The following is a 22,816-nucleotide window of genomic DNA, read 5'->3' as shown; positions in this document are numbered from 1 at the left end:
TCTGCAAAAAATAAAATGAAAATGATACAATGAAAATATTCACTTTGCCATTCAGTTTTCAAAGTCTATGCGCAGAAATCCTGCCAAAATGAAAATTAAAATGAAACAGTACTATTTGCATTTTAATTTTCTACTTTTGTATGAGTCAAATGTGAAAAATTAAAAAACAAAATTAACCGTTTAAACAATTTTGTCCTTTCATTTTCCAGTTTGACTTTTCATTTCCATCCAACCATCCATCATCCATCATTTATCCGAGGTCGGTTCACGGGGGCAGCAGTCTAATCAGGGAAACCCAGACTTCCCTCTCCCCGGCCACTTCATCCAGCTCTTTCAGGGGAATCCCAAGGCGTTCCCAGGCCAGTCGAGAGACATTGTCCCTCCAGTGTGTCCGGGGTCTTCCCTGGAGCCTCCTCCCAGTGGGACATGCCCGGAACACCTCACCAGGGAGGTGTCCAGGAGGCATCCTAAGCAGATGCCCGAGCCTCCTACTTTGCTTATTCAAGTTCACAAATATATGTTAATTGAAACGTGCAGTGGGCGGAGCTATGGATCACTGCTGTGCTTTCTCAGTGCGTTTGTCGATTCTGGTGTCCTATTGCTCCTTGCGCATGGTCACCCATGTCATCCAAACTAATGGCAAAGTCGCACGCGGCTTAAGTTAGCTACTCATTAGCAGTATGCATTTTTATTCACTTGTTAACGACTTTACAACAGATTCATCACTGGGCATGGTATGACACCACTCATCATCAGTCCATGCCTCCCAGTTACGGCACCAGTCAAAATGCAGCCATCTCTGCATTGGTGTTAATAGCAGCCTACGCATGGGACAGTGAACCCATAGTCCTGCTGATGCCAGTCATTGAGGAACTGTGTGGGATGACATGGGGTGTTGTAGAGAGCCCCATACCTGTGTCCGGATGGCAGGCGCAGATGTTATGGGGTTCTGTAATTCTTGTCGCACAATACGACAATCCTTCCTTGATGTGGTCTGTCTTGGGCAACCACCTGGCCTCATGCAAACCCACAATCTGCTTTGCGACCCCCCTGCAGTGCCCCTCCCAAGGTTTTTCGCCATCAAAATAGTGAAATGTATTTGGACACACCCATAAATGTTAGTTACTTTTAGCGCTTTAGCTTTGTGTTGCACTTCTTGATAGAGAAGCCAGAAGAGATGTTGAGACTTGTTAAAGCCAATGGAAAGGTGCAAAAAGAACTCAACGGTGCAAAAGGTTTCTCTGAACACACAACTTATCTACCTGCAAAACAGTCTTGGAGGCAAAAGAGGCTCCTACCTCCTATTAGCTAGTTGTACTAAATAAAGGGCTCACAGTGCACATGTGTATATACATATATGGAAAAACTAGTTCCTAGTGTAATATCAGAGAATATTTCATTCTTAATGTTTAACTGTACTTGCATTACAAAGACAAAAAAGTATTCTCTCTACAAATATGTATATGCAAATATATTGACATGCCAACTGCATCTTTTAAGGTTCACTGTTGTAAAGTGGTTAACAAGTGAATTAAAATACATGAACAATATTTTAAGACTCGCTGCTGTTCATGTGCCTCACACACAAATAACAGAATAAATACATTTGCTAGAGTAAGAACATAAATGCTTATAATAACAAATACTATTATTTTAGGGGAACACAACAGTACACTTCAAACAACCCTTTATTTCTGTGGCATGTTCAAACCAGAATTACATCACAGTTATTGTTTTTTTTTGTTTTTAATTGTTTTAGACTGTCAGGAATATGCTACAATCCAGCAAAAGCAAAAGTATAGCTTGCAGAACATCTAGGAAAGTGTCTTGGGGTTGAGGATAATCTGCCTAAAGCAATCTAAATACTTAATAAACCAATAAATACTAAATATACAGACCTTATTTACAAGCTGTACTGAAGGATTATGATAAAAATATACATTGAACAAACAACCACAAAATAAAATGATTTATATTTATAAGCGATCAATAGCAAATTGTTCAAGTATAGTGAAATTATTTAGACACTGGTTTTGGTGATGTGTAAACCATTCGCAGAGAAAGGTGTGCATGTGGGTATCCACTGTTTACATTCATTTACACAAATCCCGGGTGGGGTGGTGAGGGTGAAACCACCCCCAGACATCCAAAAGTCAGACAGTGGTTTTGTCCATTGGCAGCCCCAGTGAATGCGACCAAAGAACAGTGGCCAGGTTTAATGGCTCTCGCTGGAGATCCTTAGGCACGCCTGCTTCTCTCTCTTCTGCAAAACGTCACTAAAAAAAGTGCCGGTCCTCCTTGCGTTATTTTTGGGATCCAACCCTTTGTTGTTTCCTGATGCTGTTCAGACGCTGTTGCACCACACATCCAACTGTCATGCAAAGGCCTGAGCTACACCAGCTCAAAGTTAAGCTCCAAGTTTATAATTACAATAAAAAATGCACAGTCAATTTTATTTGAATCACTCATCATACAAAAATTCTTAGTTTTACACAACCACCCACCCCCTGCTGAATTCTCCAGTGGAGGGGGAGAAGAAAGACAAACACACTCAAAGTAAAAATACATTTTATAAAACCTAGCTTTTTAACAGTGTACAAATTAACTCTGAGGACTTTCAAAAGGTGCTCCAGCTAGTTTTTTCCCTCTTTTCTCATAGCTTATAAACTTCCTCCCACACAAACAGACAAACAGATCAATGCAAACCACTACTGAGAAAAAACAGCATCCAACCAAAGCACAAATACACCTTCCAAAAAAAAACAAAACAATAAAAAGCTAAAATTGATATTTCTTGAACTACACATAAAAGGAGAATGGCACATGGGACATCCCTGTGTCTTAGCATACTGGTTACTTGAAGTCATCCATATACAGTACTTGGTTCATTCATCCATTACCTAGTTGTTTTGCAGTGTCTGAAACAAGGTGCACATGCTGTTATTAAATCAGAGCCTCAGGTCCAGGTATTTCGTGGGTTAGCTGATACAGTCCAGATCAGGCCCAGCCTCACACTCTGTCCACATGGCTTGAGGTGATTTAAGAGTCCGCTTTTTTTTTTTATCATCATTTTTCTTTTTTTTTTTCCTGTTTTTTTTTGTAGTGTCAACATGGTTACGATTCCAGGACAGGGCATCTCATGAACATGGAGGACAAGTGTTTGTAGCTCCCACTGCTACCTCCAGCGGACGCTTCCTGAGTTAGCACGAGTCAGAGTAGGACGATATCATCCCTTGTCCAAATTAACCAACCCCATAACAACCCCCCCCCCCCCCCCCCCCGCTTCAGCCACACCTCGCTAGTACTGTCAACTGCTCCTTGATTTCAGGCTCCAAACATTTTCCTCCAATAAATACATTTTTTGGGAAAATAAAATATTAAATTTCACGATTGTAGGCTGCATGGGATTGTCCACAGGCCACGATCCCCAGCCTCGTTTGCCTCTTGACCATGTATCCAGTCTGCTGAACATCCAAGCAAACCAGTATAGGTTTCCTCGTAGTCTCACCTTACGAAACAGTAAAAATGAAACGTCTCCACACATTTAGCACGGCCGGTGGCCATATCACTTTAGAAGAGTAGAAAAATGTTTTTAAATGTGCCAAAGAAAGAGGATTAAATATAGTCTGAACTTAAGTACTCTATACACGTGCATGCACACACACTGGTCCACATACACACAGACACCATTTTAGGTTTTACATACAGAATTAAAGTGCTCCTCTGTTCCATTTTCCTACATTTGGAGGAAGAAAAAAAACAAAAAAAGACACTAACTAAAAGGCCTCTAGTTCTCAGCTTTCACGAGATGTGTGTGTGGGGGGGGGGTTGCCTCAGATTGCTCTGCTACATTTCTATAAAGGTACATACATTCAAGCCAGGGAACACTACAAAATGCATTACACGCATCATTGTTAACAGCTGAGTCCAAGACTAGGTTCGAACAGTGCAAAGGGATTCCTAACGTGTCATGGGTCATGGCAAACAAAAGGCATCTTATGGAAACGATACTCAACCCCAACGATGACAAGCTGGAGGGACCCCTGCTTCATCTAGCAAACAAAGTGAACTGGCAAAGTGACTTGTGACGTTGTGAACGAGCGACTGGTTTAATTCTGGTGTGTTGTATCGTGTCGTGCTTCTTGGTTAAAGAGTAGGTCAGCTGCTACAACAGTGAGAAGAGCGAGTAGGCACCAACACACACCTTGCTCCCCCCGATCTGATAGCTGCAGCTGTCTTTCCAGCATCATGACAGTGCCGCTGTAATACTTTGGTCTAAAAACACCCCTCCCCCCCCCCCCACCACCAACCCCAGTCCTTCCAATACAGGCTCTACTAACGATCGATGCTGGACGTTAACTAAGTGAAATCTGACTTACGTGATTGTAGTGCAAAGAGAGGTGCCCTCTCTTACTTTAAAGGCTTCAATTCACTGAAACTGTAAAAAGTAAGAAAGAAAGAACAATCCCACAAAAAGTCACTGAAAGCCATCTAGTTTGATTCAGTAGAGAGAGGTCAATCATCTCTGCAAAGGCGACCGGCTGTCACGCAAAGATGCCAGCCATCCACCTCCCTTGAGTCACACTCAGGGCAGATGCGTCTTCCTCTGGAGTTCATCACACACCTCTCCTGAAACCAGTGATGCTGAGTGAGTGTATGGATCAATGGCAGATGGGGGTCCAAGCTGTGAAGGGGTGGGTGGAGGGGTGGCTGTTTTTTGGTGCCTCCAGGGCACCACAACAGGCCCAGAAGACCCTCCTCTGCCTTTAGCCTTTGGTGATGGTGCTTGGGGGAGGGGGCTTGGGGTCACAGACAGGAGGAAGAAAGGAAGGGGACACAGCTGCGGCCCTCATGAGCACAATCCGGACTGCAGAGCTGAGAGGCGGCGCTCGATGCACAGCTTACCTGTTAATGGGATGAAAATGTATTTATTTTTTAACCAAGAAACAGTGCACACATGCACACTCACAGAGGAACACAGTCAAACTGTGTTATAATGTATTGAGTTCAGTATCACCCAAGACTCTGCTACTAGTTTTTAAGCAGACAATTTTGCAATCTGATGATCTTTATCCATTTAATCAACTTCCAGAGAAATTTGGCTCAAGTACCTTTAATAGCATTACTTATTCTTATCACAATTAATATTCTGCAAATTCATCGTGACCCGATAGAACATCAGCAATCTTATGAAAAGGGTAAGTGTTTCGACGGGCCACTGCACTTGAGGAGAAGCTGCAGCACAGAGCCACCACGCGCGTGTACGCACACTCACTGCAGCACAGAGTCACCACGCGAGTGTACGCACACTCACTGCAGCACAGAGCCACCACGCGCGTGTACGCACACTCACTGCAGCACAGAGCCACCACGCGCGTGTACGCACACTCACTGCAGCACAGAGCCACCACGCGCGTGTACGCACACTCACTGCAGCACAGAGTCACCACGCGCGTGTACACACAATCACTGCAGCACAGAGCCACCACGCGCGTGTACGCACACTCACTGCAGCACAGAGCCACCACGCGCGTGTACGCACACTCACTGCAGCACAGAGCCACCACGCGCGTGTACGCACACTCACTGCAGCACAGAGCCACCACGCGCGTGTACGCACACTCACTGCAGCACAGAGCCACCACGCGCGTGTACGCACACTCACTGCAGCACAGAGTCACCACGCGAGTGTACGCACACTCACTGCAGCACAGAGCCACCACGCGCGTGTACGCACACTCACTGCAGCACAGAGTCACCACGCGCGTGTACGCACACTCACTGCAGCACAGAGCCACCACGCGCGTGTACGCACACTCACTGCAGCAGAGCCACCACGCGCGTGTACGCACACTCACTGCAGCACAGAGTCACCACGCGAGTGTACGCACACTCACTGCAGCACAGAGCCACCACGCGTGTGTACGCACACTCACTGCAGCACAGAGTCACCACGCGCGTGTACGCACACTCACTGCAGCACAGAGCCACCACGCGCGTGTACGCACACTCACTGCAGCACAGAGCCACCACGCGCGTGTACGCACACTCACTGCAGCACAGAGCCACCACGCGCGTGTACGCACACTCACTGCAGCACAGAGCCACCACGCGCGTGTACGCACACTCACTGCAGCACAGAGCCACCACGCGCGTGTACAGACACACTCACTGCAGCACAGAGCCACCACGCGCGTGTACGCACACTCACTGCAGCACAGAGCCACCACGCGCGTGTACAGACACACTCACTGCAGCACAGAGCCACCACGCGCGTGTACACACACACTCACTGCAGCACAGAGCCACCACGCGCACGTACTAGGGATGCTCATTTCGATTAATTTTCCCAACCGACAACCGCCGTTCGTTAACCGAACATTAACCGTTAACTGATTAGATTAGAATATTAAATTCCTCTGGGGTCGGCAGTCCCGCCGGCGGGATCTGACAGAAATTTCGCCAAACCATTTAAATAACTCTGCGAGGTTTTATCATATACACATTTAAAAAACACCCTCAGAAACCTTGGACAGTCTACTTTTCAAATATATATATAGGTAGAAACTAAATATATTTTTATAGCTTCGTGATACGAATAGAAAGAACAAGAGTGACTGACTTAAGCGTCTGCGTCTCGAAGCAGCTCTGATCGCCTTCCCACTTGCAAATTGCGCTATTCGCATGATAACAACATGATAATCCGACAATTAGTATTGGATAAAGAAATATGTGAATACGCCCATTGTAACCGAAATAAAACAAGAGCACATGTCTGGGTAGTGTTTACACCGATCGGCTACAATATAGCACACGGATACGTCTCTGCCGCTGAAGCTTTGCGCCAATGTTTCCATTTTCAGCAGCAAAGCTCGTACCTGTGTTCATGGCTCAGTGGGCTAAGCCTGTGTGCCTGTAATCACAGTCGCCGATTCAAACACAGTGTATTTAGAACGTGAAAAGCGATCTTCAGCTGAGATGCCACAAAACTTCATACTACTACTAATAATTAAAATATATATAAAAACATTTTAAACCGTTTAACTGATAGTAATATTCGGTCAAAATTAATTATTTCGGTTAACGGTTAAACGGTCAAAAGGAGCATCCCTAGCACGTACACACACTCACTGCAGCACAGAGCCACCACGCGCGTGTACACACACTCACATTTGCTGAGGTTGCGCACATCCTCTTGCTCGGTCACCATGTGGGACAGGCCCTCCATGAGCAGCAGGGCTTTGTGGTACCGCCCCGTAGAAGGCGCTCCGTGGTGGAACATCTCATCCAGTGCTGCTGTCTGCACCTGGCAGAGCACAAGGGGGCTGCTCAAGCGGCACTGCAGTCGTACTACAGAGTACCCCACGTACGCAGAGATACTCATCCCAGTTGCTTATCTAGTTATTAACTAGTAGCTGAGCTGCTTTAACCAAAGACACTTCTATAATGTCTATACCTTTAACCATTTATGCAGGTTTTTGGTGCATTTTTGGCCAACATTATTTCACTAATAGGATATGTTTACTCAAGATGCACACAGCAATTTTTACCAAAGCAGTTAAATACTAATTTAATCATGGGAACAACAGCAATGTCGTCCCCCATACCAGGGCACAGAGGCTTTGGGCCACATGCCCACTTCTGCCTGTATTCCGGCCCGATTCAGGCACATGCTGAAGTCAGTGTGTGTGTGTGTGTGTGTGTGTGTGTGTGTGTGTGTGTGTGTGTGTGTGTGTGTGTGTGTGTTGGGGGGGGGGGGGGGGCGGTTACCATGTGCACAGCATGGCTGTAGATGAGTTTCTCCGCTGCAATGCTGTTGATGCGATCCATCAGCCGCTGCTTGTGCACGAAGAACGGCTGCAGACGCATGCTGAGGCAGCGGCAGGACGACACGCTGGACTTGTACAGCTCGTTCAGCTTCTTCACCACTGCGCGGGTTACAACAAAACAGCAGGGGGCGCAGTGGTTACTACAATCTTTAATCAATACAAAAAAAAACAAAACACTGACAATCTAAAATAAATACATACATAACCAAACAGGATTGATTGATGAACTGATGAATGAATGAATGAATGAATGAATGAATGAACAAAAGTTCTTTTTCTTCCTTTTTTTCTTTTTTTTTTTTTAAAACAAATGTTCTTAATTGAGGTGCTTAACCATGGTGAACAAAAAAAAAAAGAGTAAAACAAGCACAAAGTCACACTATGTCTCACAGTAGCACGAAAACAGATGACATGTTTGTGCCGTGTTCAGTTTGGGGGGGACAGCGTGACCGGTGCTATGGGGGAGTATACTGTGGCGTGGTCCTGTGGTGCGGGTGTGCACACAAGCCCCCCCACAGTCTCACCTTGCTTGACGGCAGACGAGGGGAAGAGCTTGTTGAGCCGGACTCCCTCCATGGCGGCCTGCAGCCCTGATGCCAGCAGCTCTGCCGCCTTCATGTACAGCACCAGCTGCTCTGCATAACTGCAACACGCAGGCATGTGTGCACATGCGCAAACGCACACACACACGCGCAAACGCACACACACACGCGCAAACGCACACACACGCGCAAACGCACACACACACGCGCAAACGCACACACACGCGCAAACGCACACACACGCGCAAAAGCGCGCACACACACGCAAACGCGCACACACACGCGCAAACGCACACACACGCGCAAACGCGCACACACGCGCACACACACGCGCAAACGCACACACGCACGTTCAGCACACTGCCGTACTGCAGCAATGGCACTGTCTAGATATGAAGTATAGTTTTGGATTAAACTCTCCAGAATAGTAAAAAGCTAAAAATAATAATAGCAAATGCAACATAATACAGAAAAGCCTGAGGAGGTCAACCGGAGGCTAGAGATGTCATTTGAGAACCGAATGGTGTCTGTGTGTGTGTGTGTGTGTGTGTGTGTGTGTGTGTGTCACGTACATATTACATTGTTGGGGACATTACTGAAAAAATGGTCCCCACAAGGGGAACCTATTTCATATAAATAGGTGACTGCAATCAAAAAAAACAAGAAATGCTAAAAGTCTAGTACAGTAAATCCCGTTATAGTGGACTCGCTTATAACGGAATATCGTCTATAACGGATGAGGTCCGCTGGTCCCAGCCGTGTTTAAGAACATTCAGAAAAAGTATCGGATGTAGCGGACTCGCATATAACGGAATTTCACTTATAACGGACCAACAATTGGGTCCCCAGGGCCGCTTTTAGCTGTAGTTTTGTTCGGCTATAACGGACATGCAGCTCCGCCTACAAGGCGTGTGGCGTGCCGGTGATATCCAGCGCAGATACGTACGTAGTCGGGATTATTAATAGTCACGCGTCTGGTCAGGTAAAGTTGGATTACTACATGTACAATATAATAATCTATACTACAAGTGTGTCTGCTGGGGTGTGGCATGAGTAAATGGTGTCCTGTAGTTGTGTTCTGGGCATACAGCAACTCTGGATATAACGGACTTTGGACATAACGGACTGTTTTTGCCAGGTCCCTCAAAGTCCGTTATAACGGGATTTTATTGTATTATGTTTGGTTACTAATGTTTAAGGTTAATATTGTCATTGTTGGGATTAGGGTTTTTCCCATAGAAATGAATGGAGAGTCCCCACAAAGACATGAATACAAGTTTGTGTGTGTGTGTGTGTGTGTACACACGAGTACATACACTTATACTGGCATCCTTAAAATACAGCAATATACTTTCAGCAAATAACTGTAAATTATACATTTTGTTAACTTTTCAAAGAAAATGAAGAAACCCTGTGAGACCTGGAATCTGAACAAACAGCTGTCAGAAGTCAGTTCTGCCTGCAGCCCTACCTCCACTCGCGGCTCAGCAGGCTGATTTGGTCGGCCACCAGGCTCTGCTGCTGCAGGAAGGAGGCGTCCAGGCCCTCAGTGCTCTCCAAGCTGCTGCCCTTGGTGCTGGCGATCTCCATGACGCAGTGGGCAAACGCCAGCGTGACGCGCAGCCCGCGCAGTGTCTCCGTGTGCTCCTGCTGCAGCGTGGGGAGAAGGTACCGTTAGGAAAGACGACAAGACAGACAGAGAGGGAGGAGGATAAGAATAAGGAGGAGGATACTGAGGAAGAGGAAGGAGGAGAATGAGAAGGAATAGGCAGGTGGTGAATAGAAAAAGCAGGATAAGGCAAAGCGGAAGGAGTAGAAGAAATTAGGAGGACAAGGAACAGAGGAAAACAACTCAAAGAGGAAAAGACAGAAGAATCAGAAAGAGAGAATAAGACTGAGAAAGAAGAAGGAGAATGATGATGATTTATATAGCTGGATGAGTGTGTCCCCCTTCTGGGAGGAGCGAGGGAGGGAGAGCCCACCTCCATAAGCGTCTCCTCGGGCAGCTCGGGGGCCTCGAAGGTGACAGCTCCCTCCAGGTTGGCTGCCACGGGGTCAGAGAAGCCAAATCGGGGGCTGGACGGACCCTCGCAGCCTTCCACGAAGGTGCCTGCGGGGGCCTGCCGGCTGCTGAAGGACCCAGCAGAGCTGATGGAGCTGGACGAGCCCACTGCAGGAGGACGGGGGTGGGGCCAGGTGCTATTTCAGCACATTCCTCAGCAGAGGCTGAACGCACAAAGCGGGCCAACTGAATGGCTTGTGATTTTAAGCATGCTTATGTCCTACCTGAGAACATCCTGGTGCGCTGAGTCTGCGGAGGAGTGCTTCCGCTGGGTGGGGACCCCACCGTGAACACCACTGGGCCCGGGCTCCCTGAGACAGCTGCAGTACCACCTCCACCTACAGGGGGAGCTAGGGGAGCAGACACTTGCTGAGAAGGTTGGATTGCGGGTTTGATCGACAAAATCAAGAAACTCAGTTCACCTTCACTTTTATAGCTACACCAATACGTGATATCCTACATAATACCAAGACACAAAAAACATCTTTTGAATAAAGCACTAAAGGCAATTTACTTGTTTATCTTAAAGTTGGCATTACACCCATTGATTAAACTGAATATTTAGTGATGTTATCTAGGTCAAGCAGATTGCTGAAGGCATACAATAACACTAACTTTAAATTGAAACAAACTTCTGAAGAATCAGTCCAGGGAGACACCCAGCTGCATTCACAAACACACAAGTCACTTGGGGTAAACATGCCAATTTTAAAAAAGCAACCCATGTGACGAAATGCCCTAAAGCCTACCACCTTACTCTAATTATGAGTCTAGACTACTTGCAGTGTTAAATAATGGATAGATGTCTCTGTTCACTGGTCTCACGATTTATCGAAAAGAAACAAAAAGAGATGACAAACAGGGTAGACATGCTTTGAAAGGCCGGACGCTGACTGTGCCCCATACCAGCTGTCTCCATGGGCTTCTCTCCACTCAGGCTCTCGCTGCTTCCTCCGTCCAGCAGCTGCGCGCCAAAGGCGGCCTTTAGGAGCATGTCGGACAGCCGTCCAGTGCTCAGAGACCTGCCAAGGATGGAACTCAGGCTCAGATTTCCATGGGGCTGGAAGGAAAGACCTTAAACCTCCATCACAGACCAAGTAAGGTCAACCTACAGCTTTAGGAAGAATTTCTCAGCTGTTTTTCTGGTGGAATTTCTTAAAATCATGTTTAAAAAAAAAAAAAAACAATTACAATCTATTAGCAGAAGACTTTAATTCTGATAAACCAAACCACTCTTGGAAACTAATGGTAAACAAAAGGATTACATATTTGCAAATGTTTGTGTTCGTGATTGTGTTTTGTAGCTCTTGCGCAATTAGCTAAATTATTCCTTTTATCCATTCTTTGTGAAAAAACAGAATATTTCATTAAGTTTTTCTCTTTGGTGAACACAATCGACACTTACAGCAAACACTCAAGCAACTTATTCAGTTCATTTAACCGAAGAAAACACAAGCGTGTCAGGAAGTGCAGAGTTGATCAATTTTCCAGTCCTTTCGTACTGCACCATTTTTACCAATGACCAGCCTGAGGCGTTTCTCCGACAGCGGTCCAGTCGCACATTTTGAAGGCAACAATTCCCTTCATGCTACACGTCAATTTTCAGCAAATTTTTAATTATCAGCTACCCTGTTCAGTTTAATTATCAGCCATGGCCACCTGCATCTCTCTCTCAGCAATTTAGTTTCCTTTGTCTAATGCTCAAATGCATTACCTTCCTTTCAACAGAGAACCTGCACAACATGGAACATTTATACAAAGCTGTTTCATGTAGTTGAAAAGCTATTCTAGATTCCAAACTTCCAAATTAAATTTTTGGCAGGTTTTTTTGACGTTTTCTCTTTTTTTTTGGTTTTTAAACATTCATCTCAGCACAGACCACAAGAAAGCTGACATGACAGTATGCTTAATGTTTTTATTCCAATTTTATAGTTAAATAAAGCTAGCCAGTAGAAGATGCTCATGCCGAATATATACATGGTTATTTAGAATAATGCCTGTTAATCCATATTACCTCAGAATGATGAGTGACGACTCATTCAAGCACTTTAATTAATGTTATTATTTTTGTACTGGAAACCAACCAGCTTAGGTCCTCCCTGTCCGAATGTGCCTCTCCTACCTTCCAAATGAGCCAGGAGCCCCCTCTGGCGCTCGGGGGGGAAGGCCAGGCTGGACACCAGGCCCCAGGCCCATGTCCTTCAGGTCTGGAACAGTCCGGTTGCGGGTCGGGGTCAGGACTAGCGCCTGCTGCCCCAGCAAAGTAACCAGGTTCTGGGAGCTTGGTGGCTTGGGGAACTCAAATGGAGGCATGGTCTAGATGTGGGAGGACAGGGACAGTGAATGAACTGCAGCTGGCAAAATTAGAGAGCGCCCCCTAAGGGAGGGGCAAACTTGGGTGCCAACTCACCCTGGTGGGGGAGCCCAGAATGGTGGGCAGGGGGCTCCGCTGGATGAGGTCACTCAGCTTGGGTGAGGCGTGCTGGAGCAGGCTGCAGGATCGTGGGACCAGTGGGTCCGAATGCTGCTTGCGGATCTTCTGCCTGCCACCATCGGCAGCCTCCAACAAACAGGGGGCGCTGTGGAGCCGAGAGCCAAGCCCTTGATGCTGAGGGAAGAACTCGTGGCCCAGTGCAGCTAAAGCCCACAAAAAAAAGAACGAACCTTATTCATCATTACTACTACAGTTTAGTGCTAGTAACATCTACAAAAGTATCAGCAAGTGCTTAAAAGCAAAGAACATGAATTAAAGGGTCTCAGTGTTGACCTGTCTAGATATTCTCAATCCCTGGGGCAATACAAGGAGGAAAAAAAAATGAGAACAGAACATTACCAGTAATCCCCTTACCACTCAGAATGGCCTCACTTTGAGGCAAGACAAAAAAATAAAAATAAATCAAACGGCAGAGCTCCTTCCCCATCCTGAAAAGCAGAGAACACTCAGCACGTTAGCAAGCAGCTCACCGGTGCCGTGCGGGGTCCGGCCCAGCTCTGCTCCCATACGAAGGGTCTGCCCTGGCATCTCCGGGATGGTGCCCACTAAGAAGCAGAGCAAAGTGTTTGTAAGCCTCCTAGGGGACCATTGAAGAATCAGCCATCGCTAGAGTTACACATCCGGGGAACTTCAGGTGACCGGCCCACTCATCCACTACAACTGTTTAGTGATCAGAACTTTTGTTTCAATAACACTTTCTATGAATGCCATGTATATAAGAATCCATGGACACATTCATAACATATTGTAATGCATTCATAAAGCATTATAAACATGGCTATAAATATTTATGAAAAGGCATAACACATTATAGCCATGTTTACTATGCGTTATGAATGCTTTATGCACCTCTCATCTATAATGCACTATAGATACCTTAATACAGTACAAAGCATCTTTAATTCTTATACTGAGCAATATAATGCATTATGAAGGCATCTATAGTGCATTATAGATGACATCTTCATTGAAGCATTATAATCAACACTCTAATGCCTTATGACTGTCAATAGAAGAACCTGTAATGCTTTATTAATTCTTATACTGACTGCTATAATGCATTATGATGGCATCTATGTTACCTTTGTTTTTTCTCCCCCATTAAATAGATCCACAGAGAGCATCTGAAACCCAAACCTACCTGCAGCCCTTCTTTCCATAATCCAGCCTCCAACAGCATCCATAATTAAGTCCCTGCTCCTCCCTCCTATTCCCGTTATCTAGCTCTGCCCGCCATCTCACCCTGCGCGAGGCCAGCAGTGTATTAAGTGGCAGATACCTTGGGGGGAAGGCTGGTAAGGTCTGGAGCCGCCCCAGGACAGCCTGCGGGAGTTGAAGACAGGCCCTGGGTCTCCTGGGTATGGGGGAGATGTTCCGGTCTTCCCGAATCCCAGGCAGCCGCCACTGGAGCACCGGCGAGGGGACGGAGCCGCAGCCCTGCTCAATGGAGGCCGCATGACACTCATGCACGGGGACACTCTTGGTCAAGCTACTGATACATTACATTACATTACACTATACATCACTGCTTGTGTAATAAACTGTTGCAAGTATAACCATACATATATACCAAAGCACTGTCAATTACACTGAAACTTCTCAGCAGCCACATCTCTTTAGTATACTAACTGATGAAAAAAGTTCTATGTTAAAGTAGATCAGTGTTTCCCAACCCAGTCCTTAGGGGCCCCCAGTCCACATTTTTGCCCGGTAGGAGCTGGATGGCAGCAAAAACATGGACTGCCTGGGGCTCCCAAGGGACTGGATTGGGAAATCCTGATGTAGGTGGTTAAAAGCGCAATAAAGAAATAGTCTGTAGTAATTGCACTCACTCCCCTCCAAATGAATGGAACCAGACATTGTGCAATATAAATGGAAGTACAAAGCCACAGACCCAGGAATGGAGCGAAGAGGTGGAATGAATGAGGGCGTAACTGACCTGGGAGAGCCCTGATGGCTGGGTTCCAGAAGGTTCTGTTCCAAGCGCTGGTAGTTATGAACCTGGCTGGGTACTGGAATGGGCACTGACTGGCCATAGGTGCTGGAGGACTCTGCTGGTCTGCTGCAGGCCAGGCGACAGATGGAGGGAAGTGGAGAGAAACAGATGGAAAGTGGAGGAGAAGTCATCCCTTCTGGGTTATAATACCTTTACCACAAAACAAATTCATGCATGCTTTGGTGAAAAGGACTAAACTGTAACTGGAGCAGAGGTAGCTTTAGAGTATGTATTGGTGGTGCGGTCATGAGTGTGTTACAGAGAACATCTGTGTGGCTCAGTCCGACGGAAAGTGCTCTGGACTGAAAAGGTGAGTCCAGCTTTCTTCACAGGACCCTCGTGGCATTAAATGTTCACACAATATCTGGACAGCTTTGCGCCTTCTCTGGTGGAGACTGTCTGCATGTTACACTTGATATGTGATGAGGCACAACAATTGTCTCAAAGTTGTGCGTACCAACTTAGAAATTAGTATATAAGATTTAAACAGAATAGAAAAGTCTCAAGTGAAACCAAAACACTATCCATCAGCGATCCTCCCAAAAAACATTAGGGCCTAAAATTCAACTAGGTTAACATCAGAAGAGTAATTACGAATAGAAGCAAGTCCATTTTAAGGGTTTACAGCAGGGCTCCCCAATTCTGATCCTGTAGGGCCAGTCCGCACCACAGTTTGCACTTTATTCATCTCACCAGCTAATTGCCAGGTTTAGTAGGTATGTTTGAGCAGGGAAATCTGTAAACTGTGGTGCAGACTGGCCCTCAAGGAATTGGGGAACCTTGGTTTACACCCTTAATCTGTGACTTATTTCACAAGAACCTTATTTCATATGATATTTATATTGATCTGAAGAAGCTGTTTTTTGTTTTTCTTTATACTACAAAAGCATGTTAATTCCTATGCCAATGCACAATGTATTAGAACTTAGAAGACTTTGCTTAAACATAACATTTTCCCCTCCCATATTAAATATATCCCATCTGAATTAAAGAATCGATTCTTTTTCACTTTTAATGTCATGAAAAATATGAATATTGCTTAGCTCATATATTAATTTCTTCTCCCTCACTTGCATTTCATAGAACCAATCAACACAAACTTGGATTTTATTCCCCACTATACTGATCCATTTCTTAGATGCCGTTATGAAAAAAGTGACTTACCAGGCAGGGAAGGGTTAAAATTTGTGTGTTCTACCAGGGACTTGAACCTATGACCTCTGTGTTGTTAACTCAATGCTCTATTTGTTGAGCTACCAGAGCTACTAAATCTTTGGCAATAACACTTAACCTCTCTTATAAAAAGCAACCATTAATTTTAGAGGAACGGCTTGGAGTGGCATATAAACCTAACTTTACATTGTTTCTTTCAAAAACACAAGCTCAGGTCATTCAAAATGATGTTTTCTGTGTGTTAAAGATCCTGAGTGCCGTAAGCACTAATTTTTATATTATGTAAGTACAGCAACAGCAGGCCAAAGAGAGTCGTCAGGCCTCACCTAAGAATGCCGGGAGACCCACTGAAGGAAGGTGATGGTGACCGGGTCCTGACTTGTGCCACACGGCCACCAGTAGAGGCCAGCAGTGAGCTCCTATTCATGAGGACAAAACAGTGTAGAAAACTAAGGGATTGCAGAGTCAGCCTGACATGGTCAATGGTCCACAATGCTCAGTCTGATCCAATCAAAGCCCTGCCCTCTGAACTCCATACCAATGTATACATGCATAAATTCCCTCAACTCTTAACACACAGATGATAAACTCTGATGAACGGTTGGAGGCTCCTTAAGCCTCCCAAATGTTTTGATCACCAGTGCAATTGGGGTGGTTCCCAGATTACTCACCCACTGTACATCAAGCTGTCTTGCACAGTTTTGCCCCCAGTCCCCTCACAGGTCATCTCACCTGCAGAGGAGAGAGAAATGAACCCAATCAAAATCCAGTTTAAAAAAAGAAAAACATTTAATGTCAGCCACTGGAGACTGACACTCCTCTATTAATCTCAGCCGCTGGGATTCCATTTTATATCCACATAATACTTCAAATTTGAAAAGGGCGTCTGAAGATTTGGCAAAATGATCCAGATTCTATGCCATCTGCTCATTCTGCCTTTCGCTTCTCAGTAAATTTCCACCATGGACGCGTGTTAACTGCCGCTGTCTCATCTTCCTTAAAGGTGGAAAGGGCTTACTGGGCAGCTGGGCTGGCACCATGACAAAGTCATCCATGTCACAGGAGGAATTCTTGCTGCTGCTGTTGCCGGCAGAGTCCTTAAGCAGGAAACCCGGTGCATCTTGGGTAGGGGATGCCAGGGTCTTGTGCTGCAGCTGCTGCATCTCAGCCACAGACTGCTGCCGACATGCGGGGGGGGGGGGGGGGGGAGGAAGAGCACCAGAGCCTTAACGTCCTTTTCAATAACTCCTATATTCACAGATACCGCAGCTCCTTAATACGCAAAGTAAGCACCTTTTTACCAGCCTCTTTAAAACAAAAGAGCGCAAGATGCTTGTATTGACTATGACCCCTGTGCAGAACTTTTACTCCATTGAGTTATGAATCAGTTAATGGTATGTTGGACCGCACCACTCACTGCAAGTTTCTGGGCATTTCTTGAGGAGTCCAAGCTGGAAAATCCACCATTTCTGGCTGAACACAACCATAAGTTCAAGAAAATAGTCTGGGCTTCGATGCCTCTCAATGAATGGACCCCTTTTTTCAGCAGCATTTAATTGTAAATACCAATCCACAACTCCAAGGGCATGAAAGCAGCATTGTTTAAGTTCCAGAGGTGGATGGGGGGGGGGGGGCGAAGAGGGTCGGAGGGGGTCTTACGGGAGGGGAGGCCAGGTGGGAGGTGGAGGAGCTGCTGCAGGAGCTGGCAGAGCCGGAGCTGGGGTACGAAGGCATGGGCACAGGGGCAGCTGTCAAAGACACGGTCACGGTCACTGAACACCAGGCACATGAATTTACAAAACACCACAGTCCTTATTAGAGCCTCATCAACATAATTATTTATAAATAACATAGAACACTAGCCACAGGCCTCATCACTAAAACAGTATTACAATCAGGAATCTCTGACAGAATCCATCCTTAATGGTATGTGCATAAGTCACTCCCACAAATCACTCACATTTCTTCATGGATGAACTTGCTTCTAGAAAAGGGTGTCTGAAGAACTCATCTGGAGAGAAAAAAAGGGGTGAAACGTGTAAATTTCCTGTGAGGAAGACCTGCTCGTTGCCCTATATGCTCAATTTTCAGGTACATGCTGTCCTTTTTCTGGCTTAAACAAACCGCAACCTCATAATCGTGGGTTGTAGCCTATCATTTAGGGGCTGGAACCAGCAACCTTCCGAACACAGGCACAGAGGCTTAGCCACACACTACCCCAAACACCCGCGAATGCTTGGACAAAATATAGACAGTTTTCACCCAAAGAGGCACACCTCATTCACACACAATCTGTGCTTCTGAACATTTCACCCATATAGCCGCTAAAGTACTTCACACAAGGGTACAACAGCTGTGACCTGGACCAAGAACCCTTTGGTCACACAGCATTTAATCCCCACTCCCACGTGAACAACCAAGAAGGGATGTAAAGGTCACGGACCAAAGTCCATACGGTCCTTGTGGTTGCGCTGTAGCAGTCCCTGGAGCAGGTGTCTAAGATAAGCAGATGTCTCCCGGGGGATGCTGGGGGGGGGAGCAAAAAAACAACAAAAAAAAAAAACATTATATTTCGCACATGCACTCACTGTTTAAAACATGCCCGGCAGCAAATCCAAACTAAAGACTATAGTTTACTATTTTTACATCTTTAATTTATGTAACTCTAAATCTGAGTCTAATAATATATACTTTACACTTAAATTCATATCGAGATACAAAATCCTACACACAGATAGACAGACAGAACACTAAGGGATTGCATGATGATTGTAGGAATGACACGAGGCTTTTAAATTCCAAACAAGTGAATGGATTAATAAATCGGTAGGTTTTCACTGGGGATTGAGACATTCATACTGTAGTCAGACAGCTATGTGGGAAGACCTGAAAATGTCAATGACAGGGTAGGCCTCTGGCAGGGTGTGTGTGTGTATGAGTGTGTGGCGAGGGGATTAATAAAGTAGTGCGTGCAGACAAAGGCCCTACGTACGCAAACAACGGCCACTTTGTGTGTAAGAAGCTTGACAGGGCCGAGGTTGATGATGCCTGGCTTTTAAAGTCGCTTTACATCTCTGAACCTTAGAAATGCCAAGGGATCGCAGTTTCCCCATCGCCGATCGCTCACTGCGATCTCCATGACTGGTCATGTCCTGCTTTTCTGATGCAACGTACAGGAGGTATTTCTCACTGCTTTGCCCCTCAGGCATTCTGGTCTGACTCACGGGTTTTATGACGGCTGTCAAATGGCCCGACACAACAGGGTTATAGCCCAGCATGCACCCAAGTCCTAGCACCAATGAGGGGCGAGAAAGGAGGCCGGGCAAGGTAACCGCGGCAACACCCGCCCAGCAGGATGTGGACAAATATGGGGTACGTTTCCCAAAAGCTCCTGGTATCAACTTACATAGTTGGAACTGTTGATTGGCATGGATCCAACTATGTAAGCCATCAACATTGTTAGTAACTATGCTTTTGGCAAACAGTAGGCGGAACTTACTTGGGACTGAGGTTCTTGTTCTTCTCATAGAAGAGCCGGAGATCCTGTGGACTGCTTGCCTGAGAGAAGATGACACGGGCGCGGCATCACATTAGCGAGGTCAGGTGCACCCGCAGAGGTTACCTCCGAGCACGGCTCCACAGCGTGGGCAAAGTGCTCATCCTCACTCAACCTTCTTTCAATTAACGCAATCCTGATGAAACCGGGTGCCTTACATCAGGATCCATTACAGAGACTGAACACGTCCTGAACCCACTGACCTAACTGACACAAAGCCATTGGAGAGTTTGATATTGGAGCAGGGGGGCACTTAACTTAAACAGAAAGATCTATTTATCAGGGGGAATCGTAATTAAATATTGGGGGGTACACCCCCCCCCCCCCAGTTCCTTCAGCACCAGTAAAAATTCTGGACACACATACTGAAACTCATTTGTACTTTAACAAGATAATGACCCTAAAGCACATCTTGACGTTATGCAAGTACCATGTTAGACAAAAAAAGATTGAGAGCCAAGTCAAATGATCTGCCCCCCACAATCCCCCCCACCTAAACCCCATTGAGCTGCAGAGCTTGGGTCAAAGAGCAAGATGCAAATCAACCAGCTGGCAGAAAAATGAGATGCTGAACTGTTCTCTTGGTCTTGCAGGGTGAATAATATCGCTAAGAGACAAATACATTAAAATCAGGTGTGTCCAGACTTGACTGCCACTGTACGCCCCTGAACTGAGAGCACTTGACCTGATTGACCTTATTGCTTCCAAGCCTGGATTAAATTACCATGGGTGGTGGTCAGGGGACTGTCCCAGTCACTGTTCAGGCATCACTCTGAGCAACAAAATTTATGCAGAATAACATTTCTTTGCAGCGCCCCGCCCCCAATTTGATTTGTGAAAGGTATCATGAGATAAGATACATTACTGACTGACAAACTGACAGCAGCTGCATTTAACACTATTTTCAACAGAGCTGTCTACCATATACTGAGAACGCATTGCCAAACACTGTTTACAGTCAGAGATCATCCGAGGGCTAGTTACTTCCTCAGGCAAGGACATTTAAAAATAAAAAATAGGCAGAACTTCATGGCAAATTGAGACAGCAAATTGAGACTCTCCTATTACAAAAATAAGAAGGACAATGACCAAAGCTGGCTCTAAACCTATTTCTGGTAGCTAGAAGTAGAAATGTCCAATGTCCACAAACAGCTTATTATGACAGGGTTTCACAATAAGGAGTTCCACTGACTCATTCTGTTTATTTAGACCATCCTCATAGATGGCAAGCTGTCATTCCCTCCCCCAAAAATGTGGCGACTGACCAAAACAGCTTACAGTTGCAGAAATGAAACCCAGGGTCTGTCGGAAAATCTGTTACACAAAAGAATGTCTTCCAGATCCTAATTATATCACAGAAATTACACAAGCTCAACTGCTTTGAAGGTAGTGCATGGGGCAGAATGTGGCTCAGGGGTCTGGAACACAGCATCTGGACCCTTGTGGAAGGTACTTAGAACGCTCGATTAACAGTTGCTACAAACAAGTGCGTGAGCACAAATATTTAGTGGGTGTAAGGTAAGTCTGTCATTGCATCACAGCAATCTGACTTGACGAGTGATTCCAATCATATTTATGGGTATGCCTATCTTGACAGATAGCTTACGGCTGAATGAATAAAATGAAAAACAGTGGCTCACATGTGCAACTTTTAACTCGGTTATGGCTGCATAGTCCAAATATCTTGCAGGGGAATATGGCAGGTGGACTGACACTACTCTGCCGAGGACAGAAATGAACTCTGTATAACAGGTCTGACAACTGTGCAATAGCCACAATAACGCATGCTGCCCCCCCGACACCACAACACGCCCCCCCCCCCCCTTCACATCTGAACAATAATTACACACAAGCATTTCAGGGGCAGTACTACATCGAATACCACTGTGAATAGGGAACACCTCCACGTTTCACCACGCTATAATTCCAAAGTGAACTACTCCGAAATGATCTGAGCAGTCTCAGAGAGAGAGATAAATAAATACATGCATTTAAATTAATGAAAAAAATATATGTAGTACTATACAACACCAACATAACATCACAAATACATCAACATTATGCATTAACATATATGCCTCACTTGCATGTCATTTTGGACAGAAGCATTTGCTGAGTAAGTAAATGGAAATGTAGACGTCCAACAATGTGGTGACAGCTGAAGCATTGAGGGCCTATAAAGGTCCAGGCCCAGGTGGTTGTTGAACCCCCAGCCTTCAACGCACTATTAACTCGTATCTCCTCAAAAGCATGCATGAACGCACCTGAAAGGGAGCCTTCCCGGTCAGACACTGGTACACAATAGTCCCTATGCTCCAAAGGTCCGCTTTGGCATCGTAGTTCTGGGACATGATCACCTCAGGGGCCTGTCAGGAACAATACAGATCAAATAATCATATCTGCTCCGTATTTGCCACCCCCCCCCCTCTTCTGCCCCCATATGGGTGAAAAAGGGAGATCTCAGATTAATGTGTCTTCATTGGTTTCTAGTTGGATGCCGTTGTTGCTAATGCTTGCTGTAGTAATATTAGCCAATGGCTAATTGCAAAGAGTGCACATGCAACAAACACGACGACGACAACAACAACAACAACAACACACCACGAACAGCAGTAAACTAACCATATACATGGGTGATCCACACAGTGTGGCTGCCATCATATTGTTCTGCAGGTACCGCGCAAATCCAAAGTCGGCTGCGGAGAGAGAGAGAAAATGTAACACAAGGTCAAAGGTCACAAAGCTGAACATGGATTGGATACTTGAATTTCCGATATTAATATTTAAGAACCATGCTAAGGGTGCCAGCATCTTTAGTTTAGATTAATTACATACAACTGGGGGACAAATAGCCATCTTAGCCATGACATACTTCCTGTTCGTTGTGGAAATACAGAGGATCGCTAGCTGACAGAGGTGAATAGCAGGTGGGGTGCAATTTTTCCCCCACACCATTTGGAGACCAACAGTACACCGCAAACTATAAAAATAGACTTGCAAACAAACAGATCCCTCCCCCGTCCTAGAAAATCAGCTGAAACAACACACTGGCACACACTGACGCAGCCACTTCCCACGGCGCGGCCCTCAGCGTGGGGTTAGTGCTGCACGGTCATTACATATCACTGACTGAACATGTGGGGGTGGGCACGCTGTCGGCTACT

At 45.7% G+C, this 22,816-nt stretch overlaps 1 protein-coding gene across 4 annotated transcripts in view; it reads right to left on the bottom strand.

The window, feature by feature from the left end:
* Window positions 1-3,267: 3,267 nt before the first annotated feature.
* Window positions 3,268-22,816, bottom strand: part of ulk1a (unc-51 like autophagy activating kinase 1a) — a 29,434-nt gene continuing 9,885 nt past the window's right edge. Inside the window, exons 7-28 of one of the 4 annotated variants that reach the window (XM_072705946.1) lie at window positions 22,275-22,348; window positions 21,917-22,018; window positions 19,596-19,654; window positions 18,540-18,622; window positions 18,057-18,107; window positions 17,756-17,844; window positions 17,115-17,274; window positions 16,768-16,828; window positions 16,423-16,515; window positions 14,867-14,989; window positions 14,207-14,364; window positions 13,398-13,472; window positions 12,844-13,070; window positions 12,556-12,749; window positions 11,340-11,455; window positions 10,658-10,783; window positions 10,354-10,541; window positions 9,843-10,021; window positions 8,354-8,472; window positions 7,771-7,928; window positions 7,171-7,306; window positions 3,268-4,905 (exon numbers count right to left, since the gene is read on the bottom strand). In XM_072705946.1, the coding sequence (XP_072562047.1) occupies window positions 4,850-4,905; window positions 7,171-7,306; window positions 7,771-7,928; window positions 8,354-8,472; window positions 9,843-10,021; window positions 10,354-10,541; window positions 10,658-10,783; window positions 11,340-11,455; window positions 12,556-12,749; window positions 12,844-13,070; window positions 13,398-13,472; window positions 14,207-14,364; window positions 14,867-14,989; window positions 16,423-16,515; window positions 16,768-16,828; window positions 17,115-17,274; window positions 17,756-17,844; window positions 18,057-18,107; window positions 18,540-18,622; window positions 19,596-19,654; window positions 21,917-22,018; window positions 22,275-22,348 (2,627 nt within the window). In that variant the 3' untranslated portion in view covers window positions 3,268-4,849. The remainder of the gene's footprint in view (window positions 4,906-7,170; window positions 7,307-7,770; window positions 7,929-8,353; window positions 8,473-9,842; window positions 10,022-10,353; window positions 10,542-10,657; window positions 10,784-11,339; window positions 11,456-12,555; window positions 12,750-12,843; window positions 13,071-13,397; window positions 13,473-14,206; window positions 14,365-14,866; window positions 14,990-16,422; window positions 16,516-16,767; window positions 16,829-17,114; window positions 17,275-17,755; window positions 17,845-18,056; window positions 18,108-18,539; window positions 18,623-19,595; window positions 19,655-21,916; window positions 22,019-22,274; window positions 22,349-22,816) is intronic. The other 3 variants (XM_072705949.1, XM_072705948.1, XM_072705957.1) reach the window with 3 other exon arrangements.

This window comes from Paramormyrops kingsleyae, chromosome 2, assembly GCF_048594095.1.
Source record: "Paramormyrops kingsleyae isolate MSU_618 chromosome 2, PKINGS_0.4, whole genome shotgun sequence".
Lineage (NCBI taxonomy): Eukaryota > Metazoa > Chordata > Actinopteri > Osteoglossiformes > Mormyridae > Paramormyrops > Paramormyrops kingsleyae.
This window is presented reverse-complemented; position numbering and strand designations above follow the sequence as displayed.